The sequence below is a fragment of the Copadichromis virginalis genome, linkage group LG11 (genome assembly GCF_057382275.1).
Source record: "Copadichromis virginalis isolate Kocher_CV1m ecotype Utaka linkage group LG11, C_Virginalis_male_GT1.1, whole genome shotgun sequence".
Taxonomy (NCBI): Eukaryota; Metazoa; Chordata; class Actinopteri; order Cichliformes; family Cichlidae; genus Copadichromis; species Copadichromis virginalis.
In genome coordinates this window covers 14,850,837-14,877,400 of record NC_140628.1, presented here as the reverse complement: position 1 = coordinate 14,877,400, position 26,564 = coordinate 14,850,837, and the positions used below count along the sequence as shown (strand labels likewise).

At 39.9% G+C, this 26,564-nt stretch overlaps 4 protein-coding genes across 5 annotated transcripts; 3 read left to right on the top strand and 1 right to left on the bottom strand.

Annotated features, from left to right (window-relative positions):
- Nucleotides 1-947: 947 nt before the first annotated feature.
- Nucleotides 948-3,538, top strand: LOC146698235 (TLD domain-containing protein 2-like). Its single transcript, XM_085473266.1, has 6 exons — nt 948-1,253; nt 1,507-1,659; nt 2,277-2,429; nt 2,541-2,636; nt 2,764-2,837; nt 2,921-3,538. The coding sequence occupies exons 1-6, from the start codon at nt 1,119-1,121 to the stop codon at nt 3,057-3,059; spliced, it is 750 nt and encodes a 249-aa protein (XP_085329392.1). The 5' UTR covers nt 948-1,118; the 3' UTR covers nt 3,060-3,538.
- A 4,684-nt stretch (nt 3,539-8,222) lies between these two features.
- hint3 (histidine triad nucleotide binding protein 3) lies at nt 8,223-11,246 on the top strand. Its single transcript, XM_085473265.1, has 5 exons — nt 8,223-8,378; nt 8,851-8,968; nt 9,144-9,213; nt 9,543-9,669; nt 9,980-11,246. The coding sequence occupies exons 1-5, from the start codon at nt 8,238-8,240 to the stop codon at nt 10,025-10,027; spliced, it is 504 nt and encodes a 167-aa protein (XP_085329391.1). The 5' UTR covers nt 8,223-8,237; the 3' UTR covers nt 10,028-11,246.
- Nucleotides 11,247-11,315: 69 nt separating this feature from the next.
- Nucleotides 11,316-12,988, bottom strand: LOC146698233 (actin-binding Rho-activating protein). The gene is made up of 2 exons (XM_085473264.1): nt 12,744-12,988; nt 11,316-12,393 (listed from the first exon to the last, which is right to left on the bottom strand). Exon 2 carries the CDS (start codon nt 12,383-12,385, stop codon nt 11,891-11,893), a length of 495 nt encoding a protein of 164 aa, XP_085329390.1. The 5' UTR covers nt 12,386-12,393; nt 12,744-12,988; the 3' UTR covers nt 11,316-11,890.
- A 340-nt stretch (nt 12,989-13,328) lies between these two features.
- trmt11 (tRNA methyltransferase 11) lies at nt 13,329-26,175 on the top strand. Of its 2 annotated transcripts, XM_085473262.1 has the most exons (13): nt 13,334-13,444; nt 13,814-13,879; nt 14,023-14,096; nt 14,225-14,306; nt 14,421-14,513; nt 14,605-14,739; nt 14,815-14,971; nt 15,056-15,136; nt 15,281-15,445; nt 15,896-15,968; nt 16,258-16,392; nt 23,162-23,282; nt 25,861-26,175. In XM_085473262.1, exons 1-13 carry the CDS (start codon nt 13,367-13,369, stop codon nt 25,999-26,001), a joined length of 1,401 nt encoding a protein of 466 aa, XP_085329388.1. In that variant the 5' UTR covers nt 13,334-13,366; the 3' UTR covers nt 26,002-26,175. The 2 variants fall into 2 exon arrangements, with proteins under 2 accessions (XP_085329389.1, XP_085329388.1); XM_085473263.1 differs by lacking the exons at nt 23,162-23,282; nt 25,861-26,175 and adding an exon at nt 17,040-17,680 and having other exon boundaries at nt 13,329-13,444.
- The last annotated feature ends 389 nt before the right edge of the window (nt 26,176-26,564 follow it).

The window sequence follows — 26,564 nt, the reverse complement described above, 5'->3', positions numbered from 1 at the left end:
TTCTTTGATATCTGGCCCTCCTCCACCTCATCTCCTGGCAGCTCTAAGTATGAGTCCACTTCCACATTTCTGAGTAAAATTCCTTCTACCTGACTCAGCCAGCATATCATTCTGTGATAAGACAAGACCTAATGTCCACCTCAAGAGACAGAAGAATGACAATTTTGAAAAACAAAACAAAACAATAATGCAACATGTTTCTTTGAAATACAATACTTAGATTATCTTAAAATAACAGAAAAGACACTGAAGGAGAAACACAAGGGAGGCATAAAATACAAAATGTAAACAAAATTATAAGCAGGAACAAAGAGCTTGAGGCTAATTATAAAAAGGAAAATAGACAAAGAAAATAGAAACACTAAAGAAACTAAGACTATATATATACTGAAACCAAAACTTGAACAGAGAAAAACACTGAATCAAAGACTCATAACAATTAGGCAGTTATTGACTGTAAAGGATTTTCATCCAAGTATTTATAAAAAAAATAATTAGATTCAGTGTGACGTTCATTTGTACAATTACTTTTGAGTCTGTCTAAGTGACTTTTGAACCTTTGGCAATGCAAAGTTGACCACCTCTACATTATCTTTGTGCAGTGGTAACCAGAGACCTGAAGCTACAGCAAGAAGAAGAAGTGCAAACCACATCGTATCATTAAAAAGAAAATCAGAGCAAAATACTGGTTGTGGAACACCACGTTGCAACAATCAACAAGCTCCTCAACAAGCCTTTCAACCCCACCTTTAAAAGCTAGGAAGTAAGATTTGCACCAACCTGCTCCACTAAATGTGGAAATAATTAACAAAGGTCTTCCAAAGTTGATATTCTCAAGCTCTCTTACACTCAGGCATTTTTACACAGCAAGCCCTCCTTAGTGACTTACAGTAAGTGCAATCACAGAGCTTGGTGGTTATCCCTGAGGGTGTAGGGTCTATATATGGACATCCTCTTTCCCTCTACATCCCAGAACCAGACCTCACTTTCCTGTTTAGTGAGAAAAGAAACTATTCACTGTCAGAGCTGACCAATCAGCAGACATCTACTCAAATGTCTGACCAATAAGCCTGCAGACAGAAAGAGAAAGTAACCCAGTGTATATAAGAACTGCCTTCATGGCAGTTTGGTTAGCAGACATGTGGTACAGCAGAGAGCAGCGCTTGACAGGGAAATCAGGAGCTATGAAGCGGCTGGCAGAAAATATTAAGGTGCTTTACATCGCCAGTGACTGTATGGAGCCTTATGTTGAGGTAAGATTACTCTGCTGAATGTATTCGTGTTAGGAGGTTCTGTGGAGGTTCAAATGTGTTCTGTCACCATGCATTGCAGTTTTGTTGCCATTCAATAGTTCTGGTTTTGTGGTTTAAATGATTTGCAACCTTTGTACTTAAGGCCATTAAACTTATATATGTAATGCAGTAAAAACTTCCCAAATAACAAATAAAAGGAGAGCAGTGGATAGCAGTGTAACATGATGACACTTTTTCTGCTTGCCTCCTTCAGATCATCACAGTGAAAGAGTCCAAACGCTGCCAGAGTCTGTGCAGCTCAGACGCCTCCGAGGTAGAAGAGCCCGAGTACCTGCTGGAAGTTGACAATGATCTTCCTGTCCTCACTGACCAGAGTCATCTGCTAGATGACTATCACCTAGAAAAAGTAAATAACACTCATTTATATATATGTGTGTGGATCACAGCTATCAAAAACAATCATCTAAACCAGGGGTGTCAAACTCAAATACACAGTGGGCCAAAATTCAAAACTGGAACAAAGTCGCGGGCTAACGTTAATATTTATTGAAATATATTTATTCCTCCAGATATAAGAATGAATCTTTTCTTATGGACTCAAGCACGTTTTGCTGAAAAACTGAATATGGAACAAGCAAAGCTTAATACTAAACAATATATATATTAGCTGTATAATACCAGTAGGCCAGCTCTGATAGTAATTTGGTATGGCTTCGCGGGCCAAATGTAAGTAGGCTGCGGGCCAAATCTGGCCCGCGGGCCAGAGTTTGACACCTATGATCTAAACAATTGTACAATTGTTTAGATGATTTTCTGCGTCACCATCTCCAAATTTACAACTAAAATTTCACAACAGTCATTATTTATGACATAAGCGGCAGCATTGCCTGGAAGTTGTGCTCAGACCGTAAAGTTTTTTATGCAAATTGTAGACAGTCAAGCAGAAGAACAGTGTTGATTTTAGATGGAGTGACGCATTAGTCTGTCAGGACATGATCTGATGAGCAACTCTTTGTCAAACAGCTTGCTGTTCACATGCCAGCAAGGACCCGGGGTTATCAATGGCAGCTGGTCTACAGCACAGCCGTCCATGGGAGCAGCCTGAAGACTCTGTACAGGAACATGGCTGAGGTGGACAGCCCTGTGCTGCTGGTGGTCAAAGACATGCACAAAAAGGTTTGTATCCTGCTCTTTAGTCTCCAGCACTTTTCTGTACCAAGAAAATGAGACGGATTCCTCCATTACCAGCATCTCCTTTAACAAACTGGTGTCTTGGTGTATTTTCAGGTGTTTGGGGCTTTTTCTTCAGATCCATTCAGAGTCAGTAAATACTGCTACGGTACTGGAGAAACCTTCTTGTTCAGCTTCAATCCCGACTTCCAGGTAAGAGTTGAACTTTTATTAATGTTTTGACTCTAGTCTATTTACAGGATGATTTTTCATGAAATTATTTCACTTATTGTAGAAATCTGCACAGAGTTTAAGATGTTTTTATGTGTTTGTTATCTAGGTATACAAGTGGAGTGGGGTGAACTCATACTTTGTGAGTGGAAACTGGGATTCATTGCAGCTCGGTGGAGGAGGGTAAGTTATACAGTTATTTATTTATTTATCAGTGAGTTTTCAAAGATCTGATATTAAAGTTCTATTGTTCTCTCTGTCTTTAGGAGTGGCTTTGCCCTGTGGCTGGATGCTGATCTGTACCGTGGTTCAAGCTTTTCCAGTCCGACTTTTCACAATGCACCTCTCTCCACAAATGAGGACTTTATTGTACAAGACCTGGAGGTCTGGACTGTGCAGAATTGACTGTGAACATCTAAAAAGCCGAGCTAAAAACAAAGCAGGACCTGTTGTTCTGTGTGGAGCTCCCAGACTTCAAGGCGTGTAGGTCGTTTAGCCACTACTGTACGTATCCTGATGGAGCGTCTGCTGTCGTCTGTGCACATGGTTCAGAGTTCCTCTTGTACAGTTTGAAGCCTGCTGACGGGGAAGCCACTGTAATGGGATTCAAGAAAGAGTCTATTTTTTTTTTTATTTTTACATCAATGCGAGGCGTGTGTGCCGTTTAGTCACTCAGATGTGCAGATGGAGCATTTGCAGATTTTAAAAAACAGCATTGAATGATAAGTCTACAGCTACTGTAATGATATTCAGGGTTCAAGAAAACATTTATTTTTATTTTATTTTTGTATCAATGCATATTTATAAAATAATGTGTTTTTTTACAGTTTGCATCTTTGGTTAAGTGAGTGTGTGTTAACAATAACTGGTTAATTATATTAACCAGTTATTAAGCACCAGCTTGTCTATTTGGAGAGAAAAGTACTTATGAAAACATCAAATACACACACATGCCCAGTTGTTTATTTTCTGTCTTTTTAAATACACTGTTCAGGAAATGGTTAAAGTTTTTCTATGACTGTCAGGCAGTGCTGGCACTACCACTGTTTTTTGTGAAATCCCATTAAAGGTTTATGTTTCCTGTTGAAACTGAGTAGATGTCATTTTTTACTGCATGTTACATCAGCAAGGTATTTAATAAGAAGCGTCTGCTGTCGTCTCTGCACATGGTTCAGAGTTCCTCTTGTACAGTTTGAAGCCTGCTGACGGGGCAGCTACTGTAATGGGATTCAAGAAAGAGTCTGTTTTTATTTTATTTTTACATCAAAGTATTTTTATAAAATGACAATTTTAAAATGATTTTTTAAAGTTTATATCCGTGTTTAAATTCAGTGTGTCTTCATATTCTATTAACTATTTAATTGTGAAATACTGTAACACTGGTATGAACAAAAACCGCTGATCTGAGCTGGTTTGAACATTTTCCATGTAAGTGAGGATCAAAATAGGAGCGCTGGAAATAATTTAAGGGCAACATTTCACTACAAAAGCTGATTGTTTGCTAGACATGCTGCTGGAGGAAGAAGGGACCTTAACTGTAAAATATAAGTTCTGCTTTGTGTAAGTGAAATGCCAGCCTGTCTGTTTGGAGAGAAAAACACTTTGAATAAAATGTCACATACATTGCCTAGTTGTTGGTTATTTGTTTATTTAAATACACTTTCAGGAAATAGTAAAAGTTTATATATGACTGCCAGGCAGTGTAGGTGCTGCTACTTTTTTCTTGTGAAAAAGTTTCCTGTTGATACTGTCGCTGTAGTCAGCAGTTGTTACGAATAACATCAAAATATCATGTTACTGATAGTCTGATATTGCCTCTGTTCCTTTGTTAATTGTTCTTTCTTTTGAAGAACTACATTAAAGTTTTTTCTTCCTTCTTACAGTTGCTTTCATGTTTCGCTGTAGCAACTTTCACCATATCACTGAGATAAAATGTGTAAACAAGTAAAAAAGTATTGAACATATCACCAATTTTCTCATTTAATATATTTGTAAAGGTGCTATTCACACAAAACCCATCCAATCCACACGTTATGTGTAATAATGGGGAAAAGTATTGAACACACTTTCAAAAATCTATTCAAAAGCCTTTGTGCAAAAGCCTTGTTGGTGACTACAGCTTAAAAATGAATCCTATATAAAGAGAAACTAGTCACATACATTGCCGAGGTGTGATTTTGTCCCATTCTTCCACACAAACAGTCTTGATGGTTCAGTGGACCCCTTCTGTGAACTCTGACCTTTAGTTCTTTCAGTAGAATTTCATTTGGATTTAGGTCAGCTGATTGGCTGGATTATTTTACCAGCTTTATTTTATTCCTCTGAAACCTCCTTGGCTCTGTGTTCGGGATCATCAGTCTTGACGAAATGTCCACCCTTCTTTCATCATCATCATCATCCTGGCAGCAGATACATTTTTTCATTCATCCTTCCGTTAAGTTATATGAAGCATGCCAGTGTTGTGTGCTGATACGTATGTTCACGTAGTTGCCAACATCTGGTTAGAATTTCATGTCAATAAAATTCTAAGAAACATATTTACTTAGAAAACTGTTGACATGTTCAATATTTATTTTACCTGCTGTAAATACCGAAAGAACGCACTTCAGATATTTAAACAGAGAATCCATCCAGGAAGGAAAATGGTTCAATGGCCTACACTCTACATTTTTGAAAAAAAAAACAAACAAACTGTAAAAAACTGTGGACTTTACGGAGCCCCGCAGGGGACATGGGAGAAAAAAAAATTAAGACGGACTTTTGCGAGATCTCGCAAAAGTCCGTCTTAATTTTTAGTCGCAAAACAAACTCGGGATCTCGCAAAACTTTTGCGAGATCTCGCAAAAGTTGAATTCCAACAATGGCGGCAGCTACTTAGTTGTAATATTACTCTTTCTGGGTCACAAAATACACTTTTAAGATATTTTGAGGCGTGAATGTAGTTGTGTAAACGTCAGATACCTGCTCGGTTAACAAGACATCACATATTTGCAAAAGTGCTCCGACGTTTTTGGAGATCTGACACCCACTATCTCGAAGCTAACGGGAGGTTGAGACCTACTACAGCCGGGAGGAACACCACTTTCCCGGCACATCGTGCCTCGACCTCCCGGTCGGCTTCGAGCTGGCAGCCTCTGAAGAATGCGGCTAAAACTTAGCCCTGGGGGGCTCCGTAGGACTTTGAAAACTGACTAAAATAAAAGTATAAGGGAAATATCCTTAATTTTATAATCTGTTAATTTAGTAAAATGCATTTCCAACTTGCCTGGTGAGGCACTGCTAGGCTTGATTATTGTGAGTCAGGATCTCTACAAGCCTGTGAGTCAACTGTTTTAAAGAAGCATGTGTTTTTTTGTAATACCTGTACTTGTTTGACCAAATTTTTCCTCTGACATAAAACTTCCATATCGTAATATTTGAAAAAAGAAAACAAGAATAAACTAAAACTGGTACTGAAACTAATAAAAACTAAAAAAAAAAAACTTAAAAAAACCTAAACATTTTTAAGCAATAAAAAGTACAGTTCAAACTAGAATATCTATCCCTGGAAATTAACTGAAAATAAAATGAACTAAAAAAAATGTCAGTACGAAATTAAGAAAAAGTACTCCGAAAATACAAAATCATAATAACTAATAATTGTCAGTCTGTCGCAGGGCTAACACATTGAGATAGACAACAATTCACACTTACAGCCAGTTTAAATTCACTAAACAGAGAACACACACAGAGAGGCCCGAGCCTGGCTTTGAGCCCAGAACCTGTGCTGATCACCACGCTACAATCATCAGCCGCTTCTGTTCCAAAGAAACTAAACAAAAGCATTGTGATGAGAAGCCATGATTAAAAGGTACATACAGTAATGACTAATGATTTTAATTTGTTATTGTGTTGCACAGAATACATCAAGCCCAGCCCAAACAGGCTTTCAAGACCCCCCGCAACCAGAAATCACAGCCAGAGTAGCACCTGTGCCAAGATGTTAACTGAAGTCAGCTATGAGGTGGGGCCTCCATGGAGCAGAACGAGTTGTCTAGCAAGTGGATTGAGATCTGGGGGATTTGGGGGGCCAAGTCAAATGGTAAAAGGTCTGTATTTGTATAGCGCTTTACTTGGTCCTAAGGACCCCAAAGCGCTTTACACAATCATCCACCCATTCACACACTGGTGATGGCAAGCTACATTGTAGCCACAGCCACCCTGGGGCACACTGACAGAGGCGAGGCTGCCGGATACTGGCGCCACCGGGCCCTCTGACCACCACCAGTTGTGCTCTTCAAACCATTCTTGAACCATTTCTGCTTTGTGGCAGATTGTGGGAAGGCCCTGCTGAAAGAGGCCACAGCAATCAGGGAATGTTATTTCCAGGAAAGGGTCTGCAACAATGATTAAATAGGTGGTACGTGTCAAAGTAACATTCACATGGACTAAGTTTTCCCAGCAGTACATTGCTCAACACTGTGAAAGAAAAGAGAAACACCAGGTCATCTTCTTCCATTGCCAGTATGGATGTAATATATCCCACCCACTAACAGGTGCTGTGATGAGGAGATGATCAACATTATGCATCTGTTATGATATTAAGCCTGATCGGTGTATAATAATATCATGGCAAGCTACAGCTCACTATGTGATTTAGTCCAAAGAAAAACTTTTTTTCACATTTTTGCCTGACTGCTCAAGAAATCCATCTCATATCACCTTGAACACCTTGAACTACAGTCTTTAGCCTTGCAGCATAGTTTAATGCAGAGGAGGCGCACTTGTTTGCAAACACCTAACAACAGACCATAACGTATATGTACCCATTGCATGTGTCACAGGGGAAAGGAACTAAGAAAGACCAACAGTAAGGGAAAACCACGGCTAACCACATGAGTAAATGCAGGGGCGGGTTGGTAGGTGGTTAGTTTTGTTTAAGTTACAAAGTGGAGCAGTTTCACTGCAGCCTTGACTAACAATATAGCATCACTTAACGTCTATCTCAGTTAAGCTTTGTGCTGTTGACTTTAGACCTCAGAGTCTTTAATGCAACACTTCCACTTTAATATTCTCTAGCCTGAGCAAATTAATGCTTAGTGAATGTGTGCGTGAATGGATGGATGACTGGATATGTAAAGCGCTTTGGGGTCCTTAGGGACTAGAAAAGCGCTATATAAATACAGGCCATTTACCATTTACTTAGTTACCCCCTTCTATTTGGATCATATAGTAAGATAACTGACTGGTTTTGTTCTCTGACAGTAAGTGTTGGGTTTATTTTTATTATTTATTTATTTATTTATTTATTTATTTATTTCTGTGAGACAACCATCCAGAGAATGCTGAAAATACAACTTATATAAAAAGTTACATATGAGGGCCCTTCTGTTTTCATCAGAGAACATCAAAGGTGCGTTTGACACAATTGTTAGTGTGCGACAGATTCGGTCACCAGAGAAAACTGAAAATATGTCGCCCTCTTCTGACAATTCTGTTCCCTGACATCTGCAATAAGGATCGACGAGCGATCGAGCTTGATGCGTTCGATGTTCTCTTGGATCGACTCAGCATGCCTGATTGTTGACAGCTCCGTACAGCACAATGGCCGAAATCCAGGATACACAACCTGCTCGGGTTGATATTTCCAAAAGCAGCAGCAATGTGCCAGCCGAAGGATATGATAAGAAATGTATTTTCTGCAGGATTGTAAACAATGAAATGGGCACAGAGCTTCTTCACTGTGTAAGAAAACTGTAATAAATAATTACGAATGCGTTGCTAGCTAGCCTAAGACACTTTAATTGTCAATACCTGCGTTTACAAGTAGTAAAAGCTCTAAAACTAGTCATTCAGAAACGTTTAATTTCACTGTATACGAGTGTAATTGAGTGGTATTGTAGCTAGTTAGTCCGATAGCTGTAGAGTTATTGATTTACTGTGTTGAAAGGTGTGGCTCACCCCCGACAGATACCGAAGGATGGTTGGTTAAACCGTAGCATAAGTTCATATTAAAAATACAGAGAATAATAAGCATATATTTATACATATACATATATATATAAATCAGACTCCAATAAATTACATTATATTCAGTATACTAATTGCATTTGGCACCAATGCTAGAGGCATTCTGTAATGTCGTTCACGTTTAAAGTGTAAATGTGTGTGTGTGTGTGTGTGTGTGTGTGTGTGTTATGTTGTGTTATTACTGCAGGATGAAGATATCTCATGTTTCAGGGACATTAAACCTGGAGCCCCCCATCACTACCTTGTTGTCCCAACCAAACATGTAGGAAACTGTAAATCCCTCACTAAAGAGCACGTACCCTTGGGTAAAGTTTAAACTGCATACTTTTTAAGTAATGCTCATGGATTTTCATTTTATATCCCCTCAGACAATATTGCTGACATATTACTGACTAATGCTATGGATGGTTGGAAAGTATTTTTTAAAAAGTAACTGTAAATGTTTGAAATGGATCATCTTTTTCTATTGTTTATGTCCAGTGAAGCGGATGGTCGACAAAGGGAAGGAAATCCTGGAAAAAAACAACATAACGGACCTCAGTGATGTCAGGTGGGTTTCATTTTGGTACTTCACAGCTCTCTATGGTAATTTACATTAGTGGGTTATGAATGTATGACCTTCAGACAGTTTTAGTCAGTTATCTTTTGTTGCCAGACCACCAAATATTCACCGTTTTGCGGTCAGTTTTGTTTTTTAGTTACCAATAGAACAAGCACTTAATCTAGTCAGAATTATAGTAGATCATTTGTAATGCAGTTTAATTGCTGATGACTAGCTTAACCTTAGTTACAGTTTGCTTTGTTGTTATATCAGATAAAATGAGTTAAAAAAAAACTAAAAAATAAGTAGTATTTCTAAACCCTTTTCTTTGTCTGCAGATTTGGTTTCCACTGGCCTCCATTCTGTTCTGTCACACACCTCCACCTTCACGTCCTGGCACCTGCTAGTCAAATGGGCTTTATGTCACGTCTCTTCTACAGACTCAACTCCTACTGGTTCATCACAGTAAGCCCTGTACTTCAGTACTACAAGTTACTGTGTAGAAACTTTATTTAAACTTTTTGTGTGGTAATGGAAATTTCAAATGAAAAAATGTAGACCAGTGTCAGTCTCTAACTTGTTCTGTATAAGGACATTGCTGTGTAAACCTGGTTTTAAGTAACTTGATTGCATCAGTGAACTGCCCTCTAGATTTGCATTGTCAACACATTAATATATTCAGTTCAGTAACTCCTAGTGGCATCATCTTAGTTCACCCAGAAAGATTGCTGACAGTCTGACTTCTGTTCTGTCTGCCTTTGTTAATGTTTTGCAGGCAGACCAGCTGATTGATCTTCTCAACTCTAAAGGCGAGACAAACTGATCACTGGATCTGGATCATTGGATCTTGCCATATGTGACTGACTGCACTGAGGTGACTTGCAGATCAGGCGTCTTGCAGATATCATACTGGAAACTACTTTGCTGACTGTTTGTCTACAACTAATGACTGTATTTTAAACAGGTGCTATACCTGCGTGAGATTTTATATCCTAAGTAGTATGAGACATAAAGCCTTAAAGCCTCTTTTAAAATCCCTAACAAGTGCTGTAAGGAACACTGGAGTTTTGACAAGATAGGTAAATTTATTTAAATCTGCTCTAATAAAATTGTATTGCTTTTAGGGACCAATGAGCAATCAACTTTGAATTCCTATAAAATAGAACAGTGTGTTCATTATCATCCTGTTACAGAAACACTTCAGTACGCTTTGCTTCCTTCTTCCTTCTTAGATTTCTGTATAGTGAGCTCAGTTAGACAAACACACTTGGGACACTACTTGTTTTTGCATTAAAGGTACTAGATTGTTGGCTAAATATAAATACTGACATGAATGTTTGTGATAAGTCCATATTATACCAAGCATATCTCAGCAAATTACTGAAACGTCTTTCTCTCTTTCTTTTAAACTGACTGTAAATTTCCCTTTGACACAGTGCAAGATATTATACAATGTGGGTAATGGCCAGCGGTAGTGTGCTACTTTCTGTGAGGCATTATGGGCTACTTAGAGTGCCCTGTACACACTGACACAGAGAGAGCACAGAAGATACAGTGTAAAACCCACTGTATACTGAGTGTTCTGGGATTTCAGATTTCTCACAGGCCGTTTGATTTCCTGTCTTGCACAGCTGCTTTCATGCCTTGTATGTCTGCTCTATAACATGAAACTGCAGAAACCCCCCCCCCCCCCCCCCCCGAAAGTTTGCATTATTGATATCAATCATATATAAACTGATAATCTTGGCTATGAGTTCTTACATCAAGCTTGCAATTTGTGAAAACCACTCAGTAATCCTCTGATGCTGATAGTAATGTTAATTTATTTTGTTATCAATGACCTCATCAAGCAGTGAAGTACAATTGGGGGGGGGGGGTTCAATGTCATGTGGAAAGATGAATGAAAGTATGTGCTGTGAAATTATGTTATACTTTGCAGTGGTAATTGGAATAAAACCAACAACAACAAAATGTACTGTACAAAAGGTATGCACTTTAAGAATGGCTTTAATTTAGAATAAACAGTATTCTGTTGCTTCTCAGTGCCTTTGTAGTATCTCAGTATGGTTTACATACAGACCCTTTTTCAGTTTCACTCTTAACCCACCTGCAGTAACACTTTAACACACAAGACATCGTTTCTTATCTTTATTATGATACAATTAGGAGACCGTGTTAATCTATTAATGCTGTGTGTTTAAAAAAAATATATTCCTGTACTTTCATACTTTCAATAAGAGCTGGTACTCAGTCTATAGTTCCTTATGATGTGGTTCTTATTGCTTTAAAGCTGCACTATTAGTTTCAAAATTTGGAACTGTAGCAATATTGTGTCATTGCAAAGCACACTTAAAATAAATACATGTTGAAGCAGTCAGGCCAAGTCGGGTCAAGTTCATCCTATAGCATCATTATGTCTGTCACAGGCAGCCTCATGTTCTCTTTGGCTTTGGTTCGGTCCCATTAGGAAATCTGATGTCATCTCAACTGCTCACTGCTCCACTTTCACCTCGTCAACAAGCTGCTGGAGGGAAAAAAATGCTCAGGTTTGAAGTTACCTTTTCTCATTTTGACTGACATTTAGTGGTTTCCCCATGTTCTTTGTCTGCACAAGCTGCCACATCAAGTGCCTGTGTACCTGCGTGTACTACACGCACAATGAATCAAGGCATCTAAACATTTGTGGTCACTGCAACAAAGTGATAACTACGTGATCATCCTTCCCCTGCCACAGCATCTCCCCTTCGAAGTCAACCAGTCTCTGTTTCCTCGCTCGCAGAAGAATCCCAACCAGTTTATTCGAGATAGTCACATAATGCTCAAACAGCTTTCCAAATCTTACAATAATCACTTTCCCATCGCTGCCCCCCGACTCCCCAATGCTCCTTATGACCTCACACAGCTCCTGAACCTCTCTGCTGATGTGTGTGTGAGCATCCCTCCCACGTTGCTCTGTCAGGGAACCCTGCAGGGGTTTCCCATACTCATCCCCTCCCCTCGGAGGGACCACCGTGCTCGGTCTGGTGTTGTGACTGAAGGGATTGTGCTTCTGGTACTCCTGGTGTTCGCTGGACCATTTCTGCCAGTTTTCCTTCAAGCCTTTCACAGAAACGATGCACGCCGCAGGAGTTTGGGCGTTCTCTTCTGTTTCCACGGTGGTGCTCTGGCTGTTTGTTCCCATGTTTGACTCTGTTCAAGACAAATTTGAATATACAATCATTTCTCAACAGAGAAATACAGCATCTTAATCTTCCTAATGTTACTTTATTGTTTCCAAATTCTTTAAGTCTCACCTACTTATTTTTCACACAACTGTTCTTGTGATCCAGCTGTGTGTATGATCACATCAGTTATGACTGGCAGCCGCAATCTTAAATCGTAAATTCAGCTGACAGCTCATTAAAACGACATTACTTATTTCCCACAGTTAATATAATATCATTATCAAAACAACGAGTGAACATCTAGCTTTGTAAAGTAACCTGGAAGTTTTCAGTCCTTCAGATTCTCGTAGTAAATATAAACAGTGACACACTGACCTGATCCTCCCTTCACCTGCAGTTACGCTTCATTGCGACCAAAGAGCAAGAATCCTGGTTACACTGTTACTAAGTAATACAACTTAACAACACTGCAGCAGTGCTGACAGAGGCAAGAGTGCGGATGGATGCCTTTTTGTCACCAGACAAAACCACTGTGATGGACATCAACTTCAGCCAGTGACACGGCAGAGACAACCCGGACAGCCAATCAGTAGGAGGGGCGGTCTTACAAGACGGCTCTGATGTAAAGCAGATTACAGACTTTATCCACACATGTATGACCAGAATAGTAAAGCATACCGATGTGTACTGATGACAAAAATTTGCTTACTTGTGACATTAAAAAGACACATACACACAGGTTTATGAAAAAAGTGATAAGGAGTTTTTTAATGCAAATAAAGGTTGCAAAATAACATTAAAAACGAAGTATTCACCTGTGCTTATGTATGATAATGTTAGCATAAAACAGCGGCAGTACAAAACTTAATACGAGTGTATCATAGCTAAATGAAACACAGTACCTAATTTTTCTGCCATTTATAGAAATACAGTCCCCAAGCGGTACTTTGTGTCAGAGCTCGGTTTCAAGCCGGACGTATTTTTAAATTGCGACAACAATGGCTGCCTTCAGTAGTCGATCATGCCTCCAGTATTTATTGCATCTTGCCCAGGATAATCTAGACTTCAGGTTACCGGTAACAAGCATCAGATATTGTCGGTTTCTCTTTGGTTCAGAGTGATTAACTGTTCGTGTAAAAAGCGATAATTTGCAGACTGGAGTCTCCTCTGACTCTCGGTTTGTGTTGGGCTCATTCAAAGTATGAGCCCATAACAAACAAAAAAGTAACCTACTTTTGGAGACGAGATGTCTACAATTTGATCACAGCAATACATCAAACTTGAGCAATGGTCTGGCAGATAGAGCATATTGCGTTGTTTTATGGCATTATTTTATGCCTACATCACATAGAAACAGTTTGTAGTAATTTAATTTAATATTTCATATGTGATTCTTCTGTTTTGTATAACATTAATATTCTCGCTTTATATGCCGTCTTATGTAGGAAATAAAAGCTCTGCTGGCTCTCAGAGGGAAACCATTTCATCCCTGTGAAAACTTCAGAGAAAAGGTTTGCATGTTGAGGGGCTTATTCTAATCTGACTCTCTATTCTAATCTAAGACATTGATTATTGGCAGCAGAATGGTGATGTTTCTCTTTAGTAGATCTCACATTTCCCGGCAGTCACTCCACATCTCTCCTCTTCTCCGTAGTCTCCTTTCTGGTGCCTGGATGGTTTGTCTGAGGAAGATGTCCACAGCATCATGGCCAGATCTGTGTGTGCAAAGTAAGTGTTTAAGCTTTGCAGTTAGGAAAGTGAAAGAGCCACATCTCTACTGATGGAATAACTGTATGCTGCACAGATTCAAGACTGGCTGAGATGTGGCTTTAGTTCATGTTGGGTTGTCGTTCTAGGTCTGCTTTTGAACTGTGGGGCCACGGGCAAACACACAGTGAACTCAGAACATCCCTTCTGAACTTCCCCTCAGAAATCATGGTTTGTTGTTTAGAGTTTGTATCATACTATTCTGTTGGAAAGACAGATTTTTGCAAGTGTATGAAATACACAATAACACATTTCATTTCTGTTTCTGCTCTTCATTCCCTGCAGAGTCCATTCATGCACAAAGACTCCACATACAGGATAAACGTCTACACATTCAACAAAACTTTGCTGTTTGCAGACAGAATCAAAAGGATCGATGTAAGTATTTAGATGTGCGAGTGCATGTAAAAACATATAAATATGCACATAAAATAATAATAATACTAATAGTAAAATGCAATCTCACCAGGCCTTGGAGTATCTTCCCTTTGAGGGGACAGTAAGCCTTAAGAATCCCCAGCACATCTTCTGCTTATTAGAGGATTACGGCACAGACCCCAACAATATCCCCGAGGATCCCAATTACATCTACTTCGGCAGATGGGTAAGATGCATTTTGCTACTTGTGTACATTAAATGAATGTGGAGCGATCTACAGCTGAACTCTTCCATTTTACAGATAGCAGACGGTCAGCGTGATCTGATTCGCTCCCACAGTGTGAAGAACAGACACTTCATAGGAAACACCAGCATGGACGCTGGCCTCTCATTCATCATGGCCAACCACGCCAGGGTCAAACAGGATGACCTAGTTTTTGACCCATTTGTAGGCACAGGTAAGTTAATCCAGTCGTTGCTTCCCCCCACAGACAGCTATAGACAGCAAAGTAAATACTTTAATGTGAGTCAATGTGTTTTAGGGAGCCTGCTGGTTGCGTGTTCTCATTTTGGAGCTTATGTATGTGGAACTGACATTGATTACAACACTATTCACGGGAAAGGTAAGCTCTGCTCATTAGAGATTACACCCTGCAGCAGTTGAAGTGTTACAGGTTAAGGATTGCAGTTTTATTTTATGCTGTTTTTCTATTTGAATCAGATCAGTCCCCTGTTCAGATTTGCTGATGGTGCCTTTTGTCTTTTAGGTCGGTCAAGCCGTAAAAACCAAAAGTGGCGAGGGCCCGACGAGAACATCAGAGCCAACCTGCGGCAGTACGGGGCACAGAAGATGTACGTGGACGTGATGGTGTCTGATGCCTCCAAGCCTGCGTGGAGGGATGCTGCTCTGTTTGATGCTATCGTTACTGACCGTAGGTCCTTTAGTTCACCCTAACCAGACCACAAGGGATTTAACATCTCCTTTCATTAAATATCTCTGTTATTCTTTAGATTTGATTGTTTCTTTGAGCTGTTACAAATACATAAAAAATGTTGTGAAAATATGCAATTATCAGGATTCTGACAGGGAGTGAAACGCTTTAGCTATGGTTCAGGCTGTAATTTGAAAATTATGTGCTGCTCATTAGAGTCTGTTGAACACATTATTTCTGCCTGTTTCATGGATCATCTTTTTATGTTTTGTGTGGCTCTTCAGCTTATGGACACTCCAAGATTTTTGATGTTTCTTTAGAATTTGAGTAGCAGTACTGCAGCTAGCATGTTCCTCAGCTACATCTATTCTGTCTGTGTTCTTCGTAAACAGGAAGAAAACTCTTCTTGTTTTATTTTTTTGATACTCACTGTGTGACTTTTCTTGTTAGCTCCATACGGTATCCGGGAAGCCACGAGGAGAACAGGCTCCCACAAGGACATTGCTAAACCTGCTGAAGGCGTGTAAGTTCATCACATATTATAGTTATACCAACATCTATCTATCTATCTATCTATCTATCTATCTATCTATCTATCTATCTATCTATCTATCTATCTATCTATACATATATATACATATACATATATATACATATACATATATATACATATACATATATAAATAACTGGGGGATTAGTCCAATGTTTAGTCCTGAGGAAACTAGTACATGAAATGCCAAATAAAACCACAAAGTTTTGCCATCACTGCTCTGTTCTAAATGTTGTATTTTTATTTCAATATTCTGCACAGTTTTGAAGAGTCTCACGTCCCAGTCTCACAGGCGTACCACCTGAGTGACATCTTCACAGATCTGTTAAACTTCTCCGCCCACCACCTGGTCATGGGAGGGAGGCTCGTCTACTGGCTGCCTGTCTACAGGCCAGAGTGAGTAAACAGACTTGGCATCATCACCTAGTCATACACATTTTCAGAGTGATGATAAATCTGTTCAGTGTAGGAGGTAACTTACCAGTTAACTTGTCAGTACTTAAATTTGTAGAACTTCGTAATTGTTAGCATTTTGGGGTGGCGTCAGAAAGACATCTGATGCCAATTTCTGAATAAGAGGGGAGCTGAAAGCTTCTGCTTTTTCAGTGCATTCAAAGCAAATACACTCAACAAAAATATAAACGCAACACCTTTGTTACTGCTCCCATTCCCCATGGGATGGACGTAGAGACCTAAAATTCATTCCAGATACACAATATAACCATCCCTCCCAAACAGTGGTCACAAATCAGTCCAAATGTGTGGTAGTGGGCACATCTGCTATATTGAGATAATCCATCCCACCTCACAGGTGTGCCACATCAGGATGCTGATCTGACATCATGAGTAGTGCACAGGTGTACCTCAGACTGCCCACAACAAAAGGCCACCCTGGAATGTGCAGTTTTGTCTCACAGCAAAATGCCACAGATGCCACAAGCAATGAGGGAGCGTGCAATTGGCATGCTGACAGCAGGAATGTCAACCAGATCTGTCGCCCGTGCATTGAATGTTCATTTCTCAACAATAAGCCGTCTCCACAGGCGTTTCAGAGAATATGGCAGCACATCCAACCGGCCTCACAACCGCAGACCTCGTGTAACCACACCAGCCCAGGACCTCCACATCCAGCAGGTTCACCTCCAAGATCGTCTGAGACCAGCCACCCAGACAGCTGCTGGAACAATTGGTTTGCACAACCAAACAATTTCTGCACAAACTGTCAGAAACCGTCTCAGGGACGCTCAACTGCATGCCCGTCGTCCTGACTCCAGCTCTTCGCCGTAACAGACTTGTGTGGGCAAATGCTCACATTCGATGGCGTCTGGCACGTTGGAGAGGTGTGCGCTTCACAGATGAATCATGGTTCACATTGTTCAGGGCAGATGGCAGCTGAGAATGTCCCAGTTCTTGCATGGCCAGCATACTCACCGGACATGTCACCCATTGAGCATGTTCGGGATGTGCTTGACCGGCGTATACGACAGCGTGTACCAGTTCCCACGAATACCCAACAACCTCGCACAGCCATTGAAGTGGAGTGGACCAACATTCCACAGGCCACAATTGACAATCTGATAGACTCCATGCGACGATGTGTTGCACTGCATGAGGCAAATGGTGGTCACACCAGATACTGACCGGTTCTGGGTCCCCAGATCCCCAATAGCGCAAAAAACTGCACATTCCAGGGTGGCCTTTTGTTGTGGGCAGTCTGAGGTACACCTGTGCACTACTCATGATGTCAGATCAGCATCCTGATGTGGCACACCTGTGAGGTGGGATGGATTATCTCAATATAGCAGATGTGCCCACTACCACACATTTGGACTGATTTGTGACCACTGTTTGGGAGGGATGGTTATATTGTGTATCTGGAATGAATTTTAGGTCTCTATGTCCATCCCATGGGGAATGGGAGCAAAAACAAAAGTGTTGCGTTTATATTTTTGTTCAGTGTATAATATACAGCAGTGTTTCTGGGGCATTTTCACATATCTTTGCTTCTTTGCATGATAGAGCTGTAACCTGCATTTATGGATGGCATGGCTGACTGTGTTTACACATAATGTTTTTAATGCAGTGTCACCCGAGGGCATCAACAAGCTAATGTTTTTTTGAAATAGTAATAACTAACTAATAAGCATCATTTTTGCTTCTTGTTTATGCCCTATCCAGTCATGAATATGTCCTTTTAAACTTGTTAGTAGGGCTGCTCGATTATGGCAAAAATGATAATCACGATTATTTTCACTGAAATTGAGATCTCGATTATTTGACGATATTTATTTAACAATAACAATGTATTGAATAATGACTTTAAAGATTGTCAAAAAATAATATAAAATAGTGTGCAAATACTGATAACAGTGCAAATGTTTGCAATATAAAAAATAAATGAAAAATGTAAACATCTATGTTTAGTGAACTTTGCAGTGTTGCTCTGTGGTGCAGCTACACTGTAGCAAAGTTTACACACTGTGTCTACTTGATCCACGTCTGACTCCGCGAACCCATAATGTTTCCACACCACTGAAGTTTTTTTTTTTTACCTCTCTTTTCAACCAACGGCAGTCACTCTCCTCTCCAAATAACTTCTGCTTAGCTTTCCGAGCTTCCCTCGGTCCTCTTAATTGTTGTGACACGTGTTCGAAATGCAGAGAGGTGCGCTTGATTTGCCACATGGAGCAGCGTGAGAGTAAAGCACGAGGGAGGGGCTAATAATCGGCTCAGTCATTTTTAATGATCGTTGAAAGCCCAGATCGTAATCGTGATTAAAATTCGATTAATTGAGCAGCCCTACTTGTTAGGTGTATTTGGATTGACATATATACATATCAATACACATGTGCAAACACAAAGTGTATAAATAGTGGGTCAAAGCCCTAACTTCTCGCTATACCGTGTAAAAACCATATTTTTGTACATCTTTGACTTAAACTGATTTTAATTCATCATGTATCTTACAAATACCATTTATTTAAATAATGATCATGTGTGGAGCCAATACAGAACCCTGGAGGAAACCACATACAGAGTCCAAGCAGTTACAGGAGTATTCACACAGCTTCACAAAAAACATGTATTAATTAAATGTTTTTTTACTCAGTGCAATATAACCCGTAATTAATATGTCATGACTGATTGTATCAAATGTTTTTAAAAGATCTTGAAGTCCTCCAATTGCATACCGTTTCTAAACAATAGCATCTGTAATCTCTTCGCTTGATTCAGTTAATGATGGTGATGTTGAACTGAATCCATACTGACTGTCGGGGAGTAATTTAAATGTATCGAATAATTTGTTGAATCGGTTATTGAACAGTTTTTCTAGAGGCTTGGAGAATTGTGGGAGTTTAGAAACAAGCCTATAATCTTTGAAGTGGTGTCTATCCTCAATTTTATACAGTGACACAATTTAAAATATTTTTATATTGTGTGGACTTTTAGCGGCTCTGAGATGCTTTTAAAACCTTCATAGCAATCTTCATATCAGTATCATTGCAGTCAGTGGATGCTTTGTAATTATACTTATTTACAACATTAGTAATTTCTTTTTCCTTTATTCCCCTTTTCACTGCTGTAAAGAACACTGAGTTAGGATTTCAGGATTCATTGCAATATTCTTGGACTATAACAAGTTATAAGGAAACACCAGGGCTTTGTAAGGTGAGCTGGTGCGTCACTGCCAAGATAAGATGGCAACTGCATGTTTAGTTATTGTTGATTACCAACAACAGTTTTGAATTCGGAATCCAGATTTTAAGCTCAAACCTCATCATCTCAGTTTGGAAATAGTTTTGTCTTTGCCTTTCTTTAAATAATGATCTGTACAATAGGGGGCAGGCTTACACCATAAACCAGAAGTGCACAATGCAGGCCTGTTGTAAGCACAATCGACGAGGTTTCAATTTGTTTTTGGCCTAATTAATTACCCAAATAACTAAACAATATGAAGCAAAGAGGGAATACATAGCAGACACTATTACATTTTATAAAAATGACTGATTACTGTCTATAATTAAAACTGGCTTTGTGATTTTTATTAAGGGAAAAGTGAACCCGAGAGACAGACGACAGTGTTTTACTGGATTTGTACACTCACAAAGGACCTTCTACTATCTTAGGGTATTTCCCTTTATTCTGATTCCCATGTCTAACCACCTGTGTGGATTACAGTAATGTTCAGGTGTGCCGAGGCTTGCCCATACAGCTGGGCCACGGCAAATCACAACTGACAGCAATGTGCACTTTATATGCTGCCTAAGACGGCTCATCAGAGACAAAGTTGTGTATTGTTAAAGCTTCTGTGCGTTTGCAGAAAGCGAAGTGCTGACTCTCAGTGCAGGTGTTCATTTGTGTAGATATGAACCACAACAAACTAAGGCAGAAACGGACGTTAGGCGAGGAAAAGCGCCACGGGGCTCAAACTCTTTCTGGTCACTCATTAAAAGACCAGGAAGCAGATGGGATAATCACGGATCCAGTCACCGGCTATTATTGTATCCTTGTGACTGAGAGACATCAGTTTGCAACCCTTTGACTTTTATCCATTTAGCCGCTTTGTGTTTCTGCACGCATCGAAACATATGCACGAATGTGTGTGTGTGTGGTCCCGTGTACGCGCACGTGCACACGTTTGTGTCACCATGTTCACACATTTGTCTTTGCTACTCATCTCATCGGTGCTTGACCCGGTGCCTGTCAGAGCGCCGTGCCAAAATAAACATCTGAGGCCAGGCAAGTCACATATATGAACTATGTCTCTATGGTGTGCAGGCTGATCTGCGAGTGTGTGTGTTTGTGTTGTTGGATATGTGTGTCTGTGTGTATAAACCCAGACGCAGCCTGTCTCCTGGGTCTAATCTGGGGCTCTACAGGGGAGATATCAGGTTTCCAATACCCCCACATACATGTGTGTGTGTATCTGCGGCAGTGGCTGTGATAGAAACAGTGGGGACTCTGTGTGTGTGTGTGTGTCCGTCTGCCTCATGAAAATGGGGGCAGTGTGTGTGTGATGACAGGGGACACAGAGTCCTGTCAGCAAAAGACAGAGCCTAGACCAGGTCAGACCGCTTAAACTCTCTTCCTTTTCTGCCCTCAAAAAATAAATGAAGAAAAAGTATTGAGACGGATGATGTGTTATCCATCATCAAAGCCATAAAGTGAGCTAATTACAGCATAAATAAGGGAAGTAAATATATGAATCAGCTGCATAGTCAGAGGTAATATTAGATGAATAAATGAGTAGTGGTGACATTTTCAGATTGTAATTTCTTAGTCGAGTTTAAGTTTCCAGAGAAATCGTATAGCAATAATTAAGCTTTTGCATGCTTCTACATTCAGTGTGATGCAACAGTACCGTTGTAATTTTTAGTTAAACTGTTGAACTTAAACAGCAAGTCTTCTCTGTCAGTTACAGTAAAGTAGACACTTGGAAGCAATACCTGTAGTACCCAGAAGCTGCGACCTGTCTATTGGCAACGTGAACATCAGTCTGTAAACAAGAAATACTTGCAACTTGCAACTCAGACCTTGGTGATAGATTAAGGGTGCAGCACTGAAATGGGGCAAAATAATGTGTCAGTGCAAACCCCATATAGCTCTCATAGGTGTGGTTAGTTTCTGGTTGATTTACAGAAGTTGCGCTGTTTTCTAAGCACAGGCACGGTCAGTTCATTTCAAAACCAAGCGCAAATAATAAGACGTGTTTTTTTTTCCTGTTATAATTAGTAATAAATTCTGTTTTGCAAACATTAGTAAATAAGTTTGCGCACTTGGTGCAATGGGGTCAGTCACAAAAATCTGAGTTATTTCCACCATTTAAATGCAATTTTGTCTTTATAAATACAAACACTACTGTTTCTTCTTCTCTTCTTTTTTTGTTCGTGCTGGTGGAGTGTTAGTAAATCTGGCCCCGGAAGTCTACAGCTATCATTTATATACAGACTGTGTTTGGACTATCCATTTGTTCACTCTGTGGTGAGTTATAGTGAGTGAGCCAAACTGTTTAACTCTATTGCTTTTTAAAAAAAAAATCATTTTGTTTATTTACTAATTTATTACAGTTTCCCATTAGAAATGTGCGAAATCTTAATGGTGATAAGTCTCGAACCAGTTTTACTGTGAATCTTAAATACCTGTCCAGACAAAACAAGAATGTCAAACACACAAAAATGGGCTCGCGTGATGAAAGTTAAAAAAACTGATGTGAAAGGGGAAAAAAGAGCTAGGGCAGGAGATCAAAGCCATCTCATCTTTTGAATCTCAATAATTAAGAAAAAGTAATTTAAAGGAAACAAGTCGTTAAATAAAATAGGCTGTTAGTAACATGGTACGTTGTAATTACAAAGAGAAATAGGGATGGAAAAACAAGAAACTCATCCTTGTCATGATGCAGTTCATTTGTGCGGTAGAAATACTGAGCACCTGATTGGCAGCTCAGAATTGCTGCCTGGCTGCATCACTGCCCAGTCACCACGACAACCAAACATCCCATTACCCCAGAGCCCCAACTGCCGCCATGGCAACAAGGCAAACAGTCATGCACAAATCAGACTGAGTTGCTGGCGTGACGGTAGTTCGGAGAAAGTGCTACTGACACAAATATGCAAACACATACATCAGCTGCCGTTAATACGCCCTAACCCTGCCTGGCCGGCGATGACAGAGCCAGCAGCCAACCCGACAGGTCACCTCACTTTTTCCACCTTCATCTTCACACAAAACGAGCTACCTTAGCCTCGCCAGCCGTTGTGGCACCGAACCTCTTGAATGTTTTGTGTTTATCTGAGAAACAGAAAGAAGCACACACAGAGCAAAGAAAGACATTAGAGCGCGCTGAAAAAACCCCCAAAGAGCTGGCAAAAGTTAGGTAGTAATCTTGACAGAATTACTGTGTGTCCTGGCAGCCTTTTAATGGCCTCCAGATGACATCTGTAGCGCATTGTTATCACAAGGGACTTACACTTCCTCTCATTCAGACTTTTAGATGCGTACAATCAAAATTTATTAGAGTCAGATGATGGATATTGGTTTAGCTTTATATTTCTGTCTCTTTGTTTCCTCCTCATTTAAACTGATCTGTAGCATGTGTGTGTGTGTGTGTGTGTGTGTGTGTGTGTGTATCTGTGTGTATCTGTGTGTTTGTGGGGACTCTTTCCAGGTACTGCGAGGAGATGGTTCCTCTTCATCCATGTCTCCAGCTCATCAGCAACTGTGAGCAGACACTCTCAAGCCACACCTCACGGCGTCTGATCACCATGGAAAAGATCAAAGAACCAGAGGTGTGTCCATGTGGGTGTTTGTGTAAGAGATGAAACAAAATGAATCAGTTGCCTAATTTACAGAGAAGAAAAATATTTTCCAGTTCCAGTGCGAGGACATGCTGTTTGTCGTCACATGATAGCAAATGCAGTAAATCAGGCTGCGTTGGATGCTGATTAGAACAATTAAATAGATGGCATTTGTCATTATTTTTCATTCTGTTAGCTGTTTGCTTCAGGTGATGTCATTCATCCAGTTACTGTCCAGATGAAGCCAAGGGATTTTAAAGTGCACATTTTCATCACAACTAGCTAAATATGTTGTTTTTAGGTTATCTATTGTGGTTGCATCATTACAAATGACCTCATATCTTCACAGCAGACCAAATTTGTGTGCGTGCTGCAGAATTTGTTTATGTGTGTGCATGAAACACACATAAACTGATATAACTTCTTTTTCTTCTAGTAAAATGAGAACATGTGTCCGCCTGCCTGTTCCTTCATGCGTTTAATGTTTTTTCATGGAGTTTTTTTTTTCTTGTCATGAACGCACGCGTCATGAGACGGATGTAGTATGCGCGTATGTGTGTTCTTTTACATGTCTCCCGCTGGAAGTGATGGTGTCTCTCTGTCTGTCTCGGGTAAATCCTCACCATCTGGCTGTGATTGGCTCATTTCTTTTATACTGGAACCCTAAAAGGCATAATCACACATTGTATGGAAAACAATCCATCTTTGGATCTGACATCCATTCCGCTTCAAAACCCCAAATTGCTCCCATAAAGCGCCTGGTATGACACGCACAAACCGAGACACGTTGTGTGAGGTTATCTGACTGGTATCTGTAGCTCAGGTCTGTAGAGTTTTTTTGTTTTGTTTTGTAGTTTGTTTGTTTTTTCAAATTGGCCTCCGTCTGCACCTATCTGCACGCTCTCGTCAGGATTCGCAGCCTGATGTGTGTCAACACTTTTCTATGCGTGTGTCCGCAGTTTCCCGGTTTTGACAGTGGAGGAGTTGGCCTAATTGTTTTGAAGGTTTCCTGTAAAGCTCCGTAAAGAAACCTCACCTCTTCTTATTTATGCGGTGTTACAAAATTTGTTTGGTTACCCAGACCGCTTGTCATTCACCTCATTTTTTACATTCAGTATATGTAACTCTCCACCTGAAAGAGTAAAGAACCACTGTTGTCTTCTGTGCCAATTTTGTAGTCACGTCTTTTTATCCTCATCACTCTGGGGTCGTGCTTATGTTGTCAGTCTTTTTACCTTTTAAACCTGAATCTTTTCCTCAGAATGGCAATAAAAAACGTTTCCAGGTTGCTTGGCAGCATCGGCAAGCAAAGAGGGGGTGTCTTTGACAAATTACAGGCCCCAGGATTGGAGTCATCATTTCTCAACTCACCTCATTTACCTTAATAGTGGAGGTAAAACTGAGATTCACAACAGCTGATTTTCAGCTGGGTAACAGATAAACAGTCTTGTGTGCTTGTGAAGCACTACTGGAGGGATCAGCCATTTTTCCCAGTCCTATTCCCTCAGTTGGTGTTTTGATGATGGTTGTGGAGAGTTGTGTCCTACAGGTGTTGAGTTCAGTTGAGATTTGGTGGCTGCAAAGGCCACAGCATATGATACACATTATTTTCATACTTAAAGCACATTCAGTGCTCCCTCTCTTTTGCTGCATGGATGGGGACATTCTCATCAAGGGAGAGACCACTGCAATCAGGACGGAAATGTTTCATTTATGTGATAAAGACGATCAATCAAAACAAACTTGGGATGATTGATGTCACGTTAGCGCACCAGAACCCCTCATTTTTGGGGCTGTTTATGATACTCATGCACTTCTCAGCAGTATGGTTAAGGATGCCTCACAGGCTGTCAGCACTTTTTCCACATGCAGCTTCTTTTCTTCTGACAATAATATCTAATGTCATTAATGCACAAACATCACAAAGCCATAATTTGTTACCCACTATGTACTCTTTCCTGCAGATCTAAAGCCACATACCACTTTAGTCACTGTTCCTGTTAAAACACTGCCCACCTGAGAAGCCTTTGAGACTGGCACGCTTGCCATCTGCACCTTAGAAAAATCCAATTTTCCAGAAGCATTTAAGTCTTTCCCTTCTCCCATCCATACAAAACCTGGAACACCTGCTCAGCATTATTATACGTGCCACGAGGCGTCTTTTGTGTTGAGTTTTCCACATCTCCTTAGATTTTTCCTTTATTTCATCACCTGTGTGTGTATTATTAATATACGCATAACTCTTCCTATTCTATAAACATGCCAGACATGTGCACACCTTGTGAGAGAGTACTGTGTTGATTTGTAGGAGGAATTTAGCAAAGCAAAAATAAAAGCTGCCTTTTATTCAGGTGTTTCTGATTTTGTTCATTTATTTATTTACTTCATTTCTTTGTTTTCAAGATGTAATATATGTTATTCATAATGAAAACTTTATTAGCAAGATGTCATGTTGGTTGGAGCAGCAAGAATATTTTAGTAAACGGAATAATTTGTTTTAATATCTGTGGGAAACTTGTAGATTTTTAAGTTAAGCAGATTCAACAGTAACCTCTGCGTCTCTTTCCAGGAATTTGATAGCCTGGCCCATCTGTCAGATCCCCGCTTCAGCGCCTACCAGGGTCACAATGCCTTCAGAGAGAAGTACTTCAGTGGACTTAACAAAAAGTCCACCAAGGAGAACAACAAATCTGACGTTAGCGGGGACTGAACGCATCAGTGGGATGAAGATCACCAAATTTCCTCAGTGTCTTATCAAAAAAGATGAAACTTTTTAATCAGCGCATTGTTGTCAGTGCTCTCAAAAGAAAAACAAGTTATCCCAGTCTTAAAAAATCTATTTGTTTTTTATTTCTTTGCAAATAAACCAAAAATGTGCGTGTTCTTTCTGAGTGGTACTTTTGAGAGTCTGAAATTGGGTAAGAGAAAGGGAAACGAAGTGCATCTCTATAACAAATATTTTCTAATGTAACATTTATAATTTAGCTGTTAATTGTAAAATGTGGTAATTAAGAATTGACCAGAGTCCCCAAAACATGGATCCATGATGCAGGTTGTGCATAGTTCATAATGTGGAACGTTCTACCTGGAAGACACCAGTGTCTATGTATGTATGTCACATGCTCAGATACTAAAAACCCAAATATATGATTGCTGATGTCACTGTCATAACACAGCTCTGCCATAACCACATTCCAAAAGTGTTTTCACACTCTCTGTTACCTAGCAACTGGTCTTTATGTGTAAAATTGATAAGAGTCTATATTTTCTCAT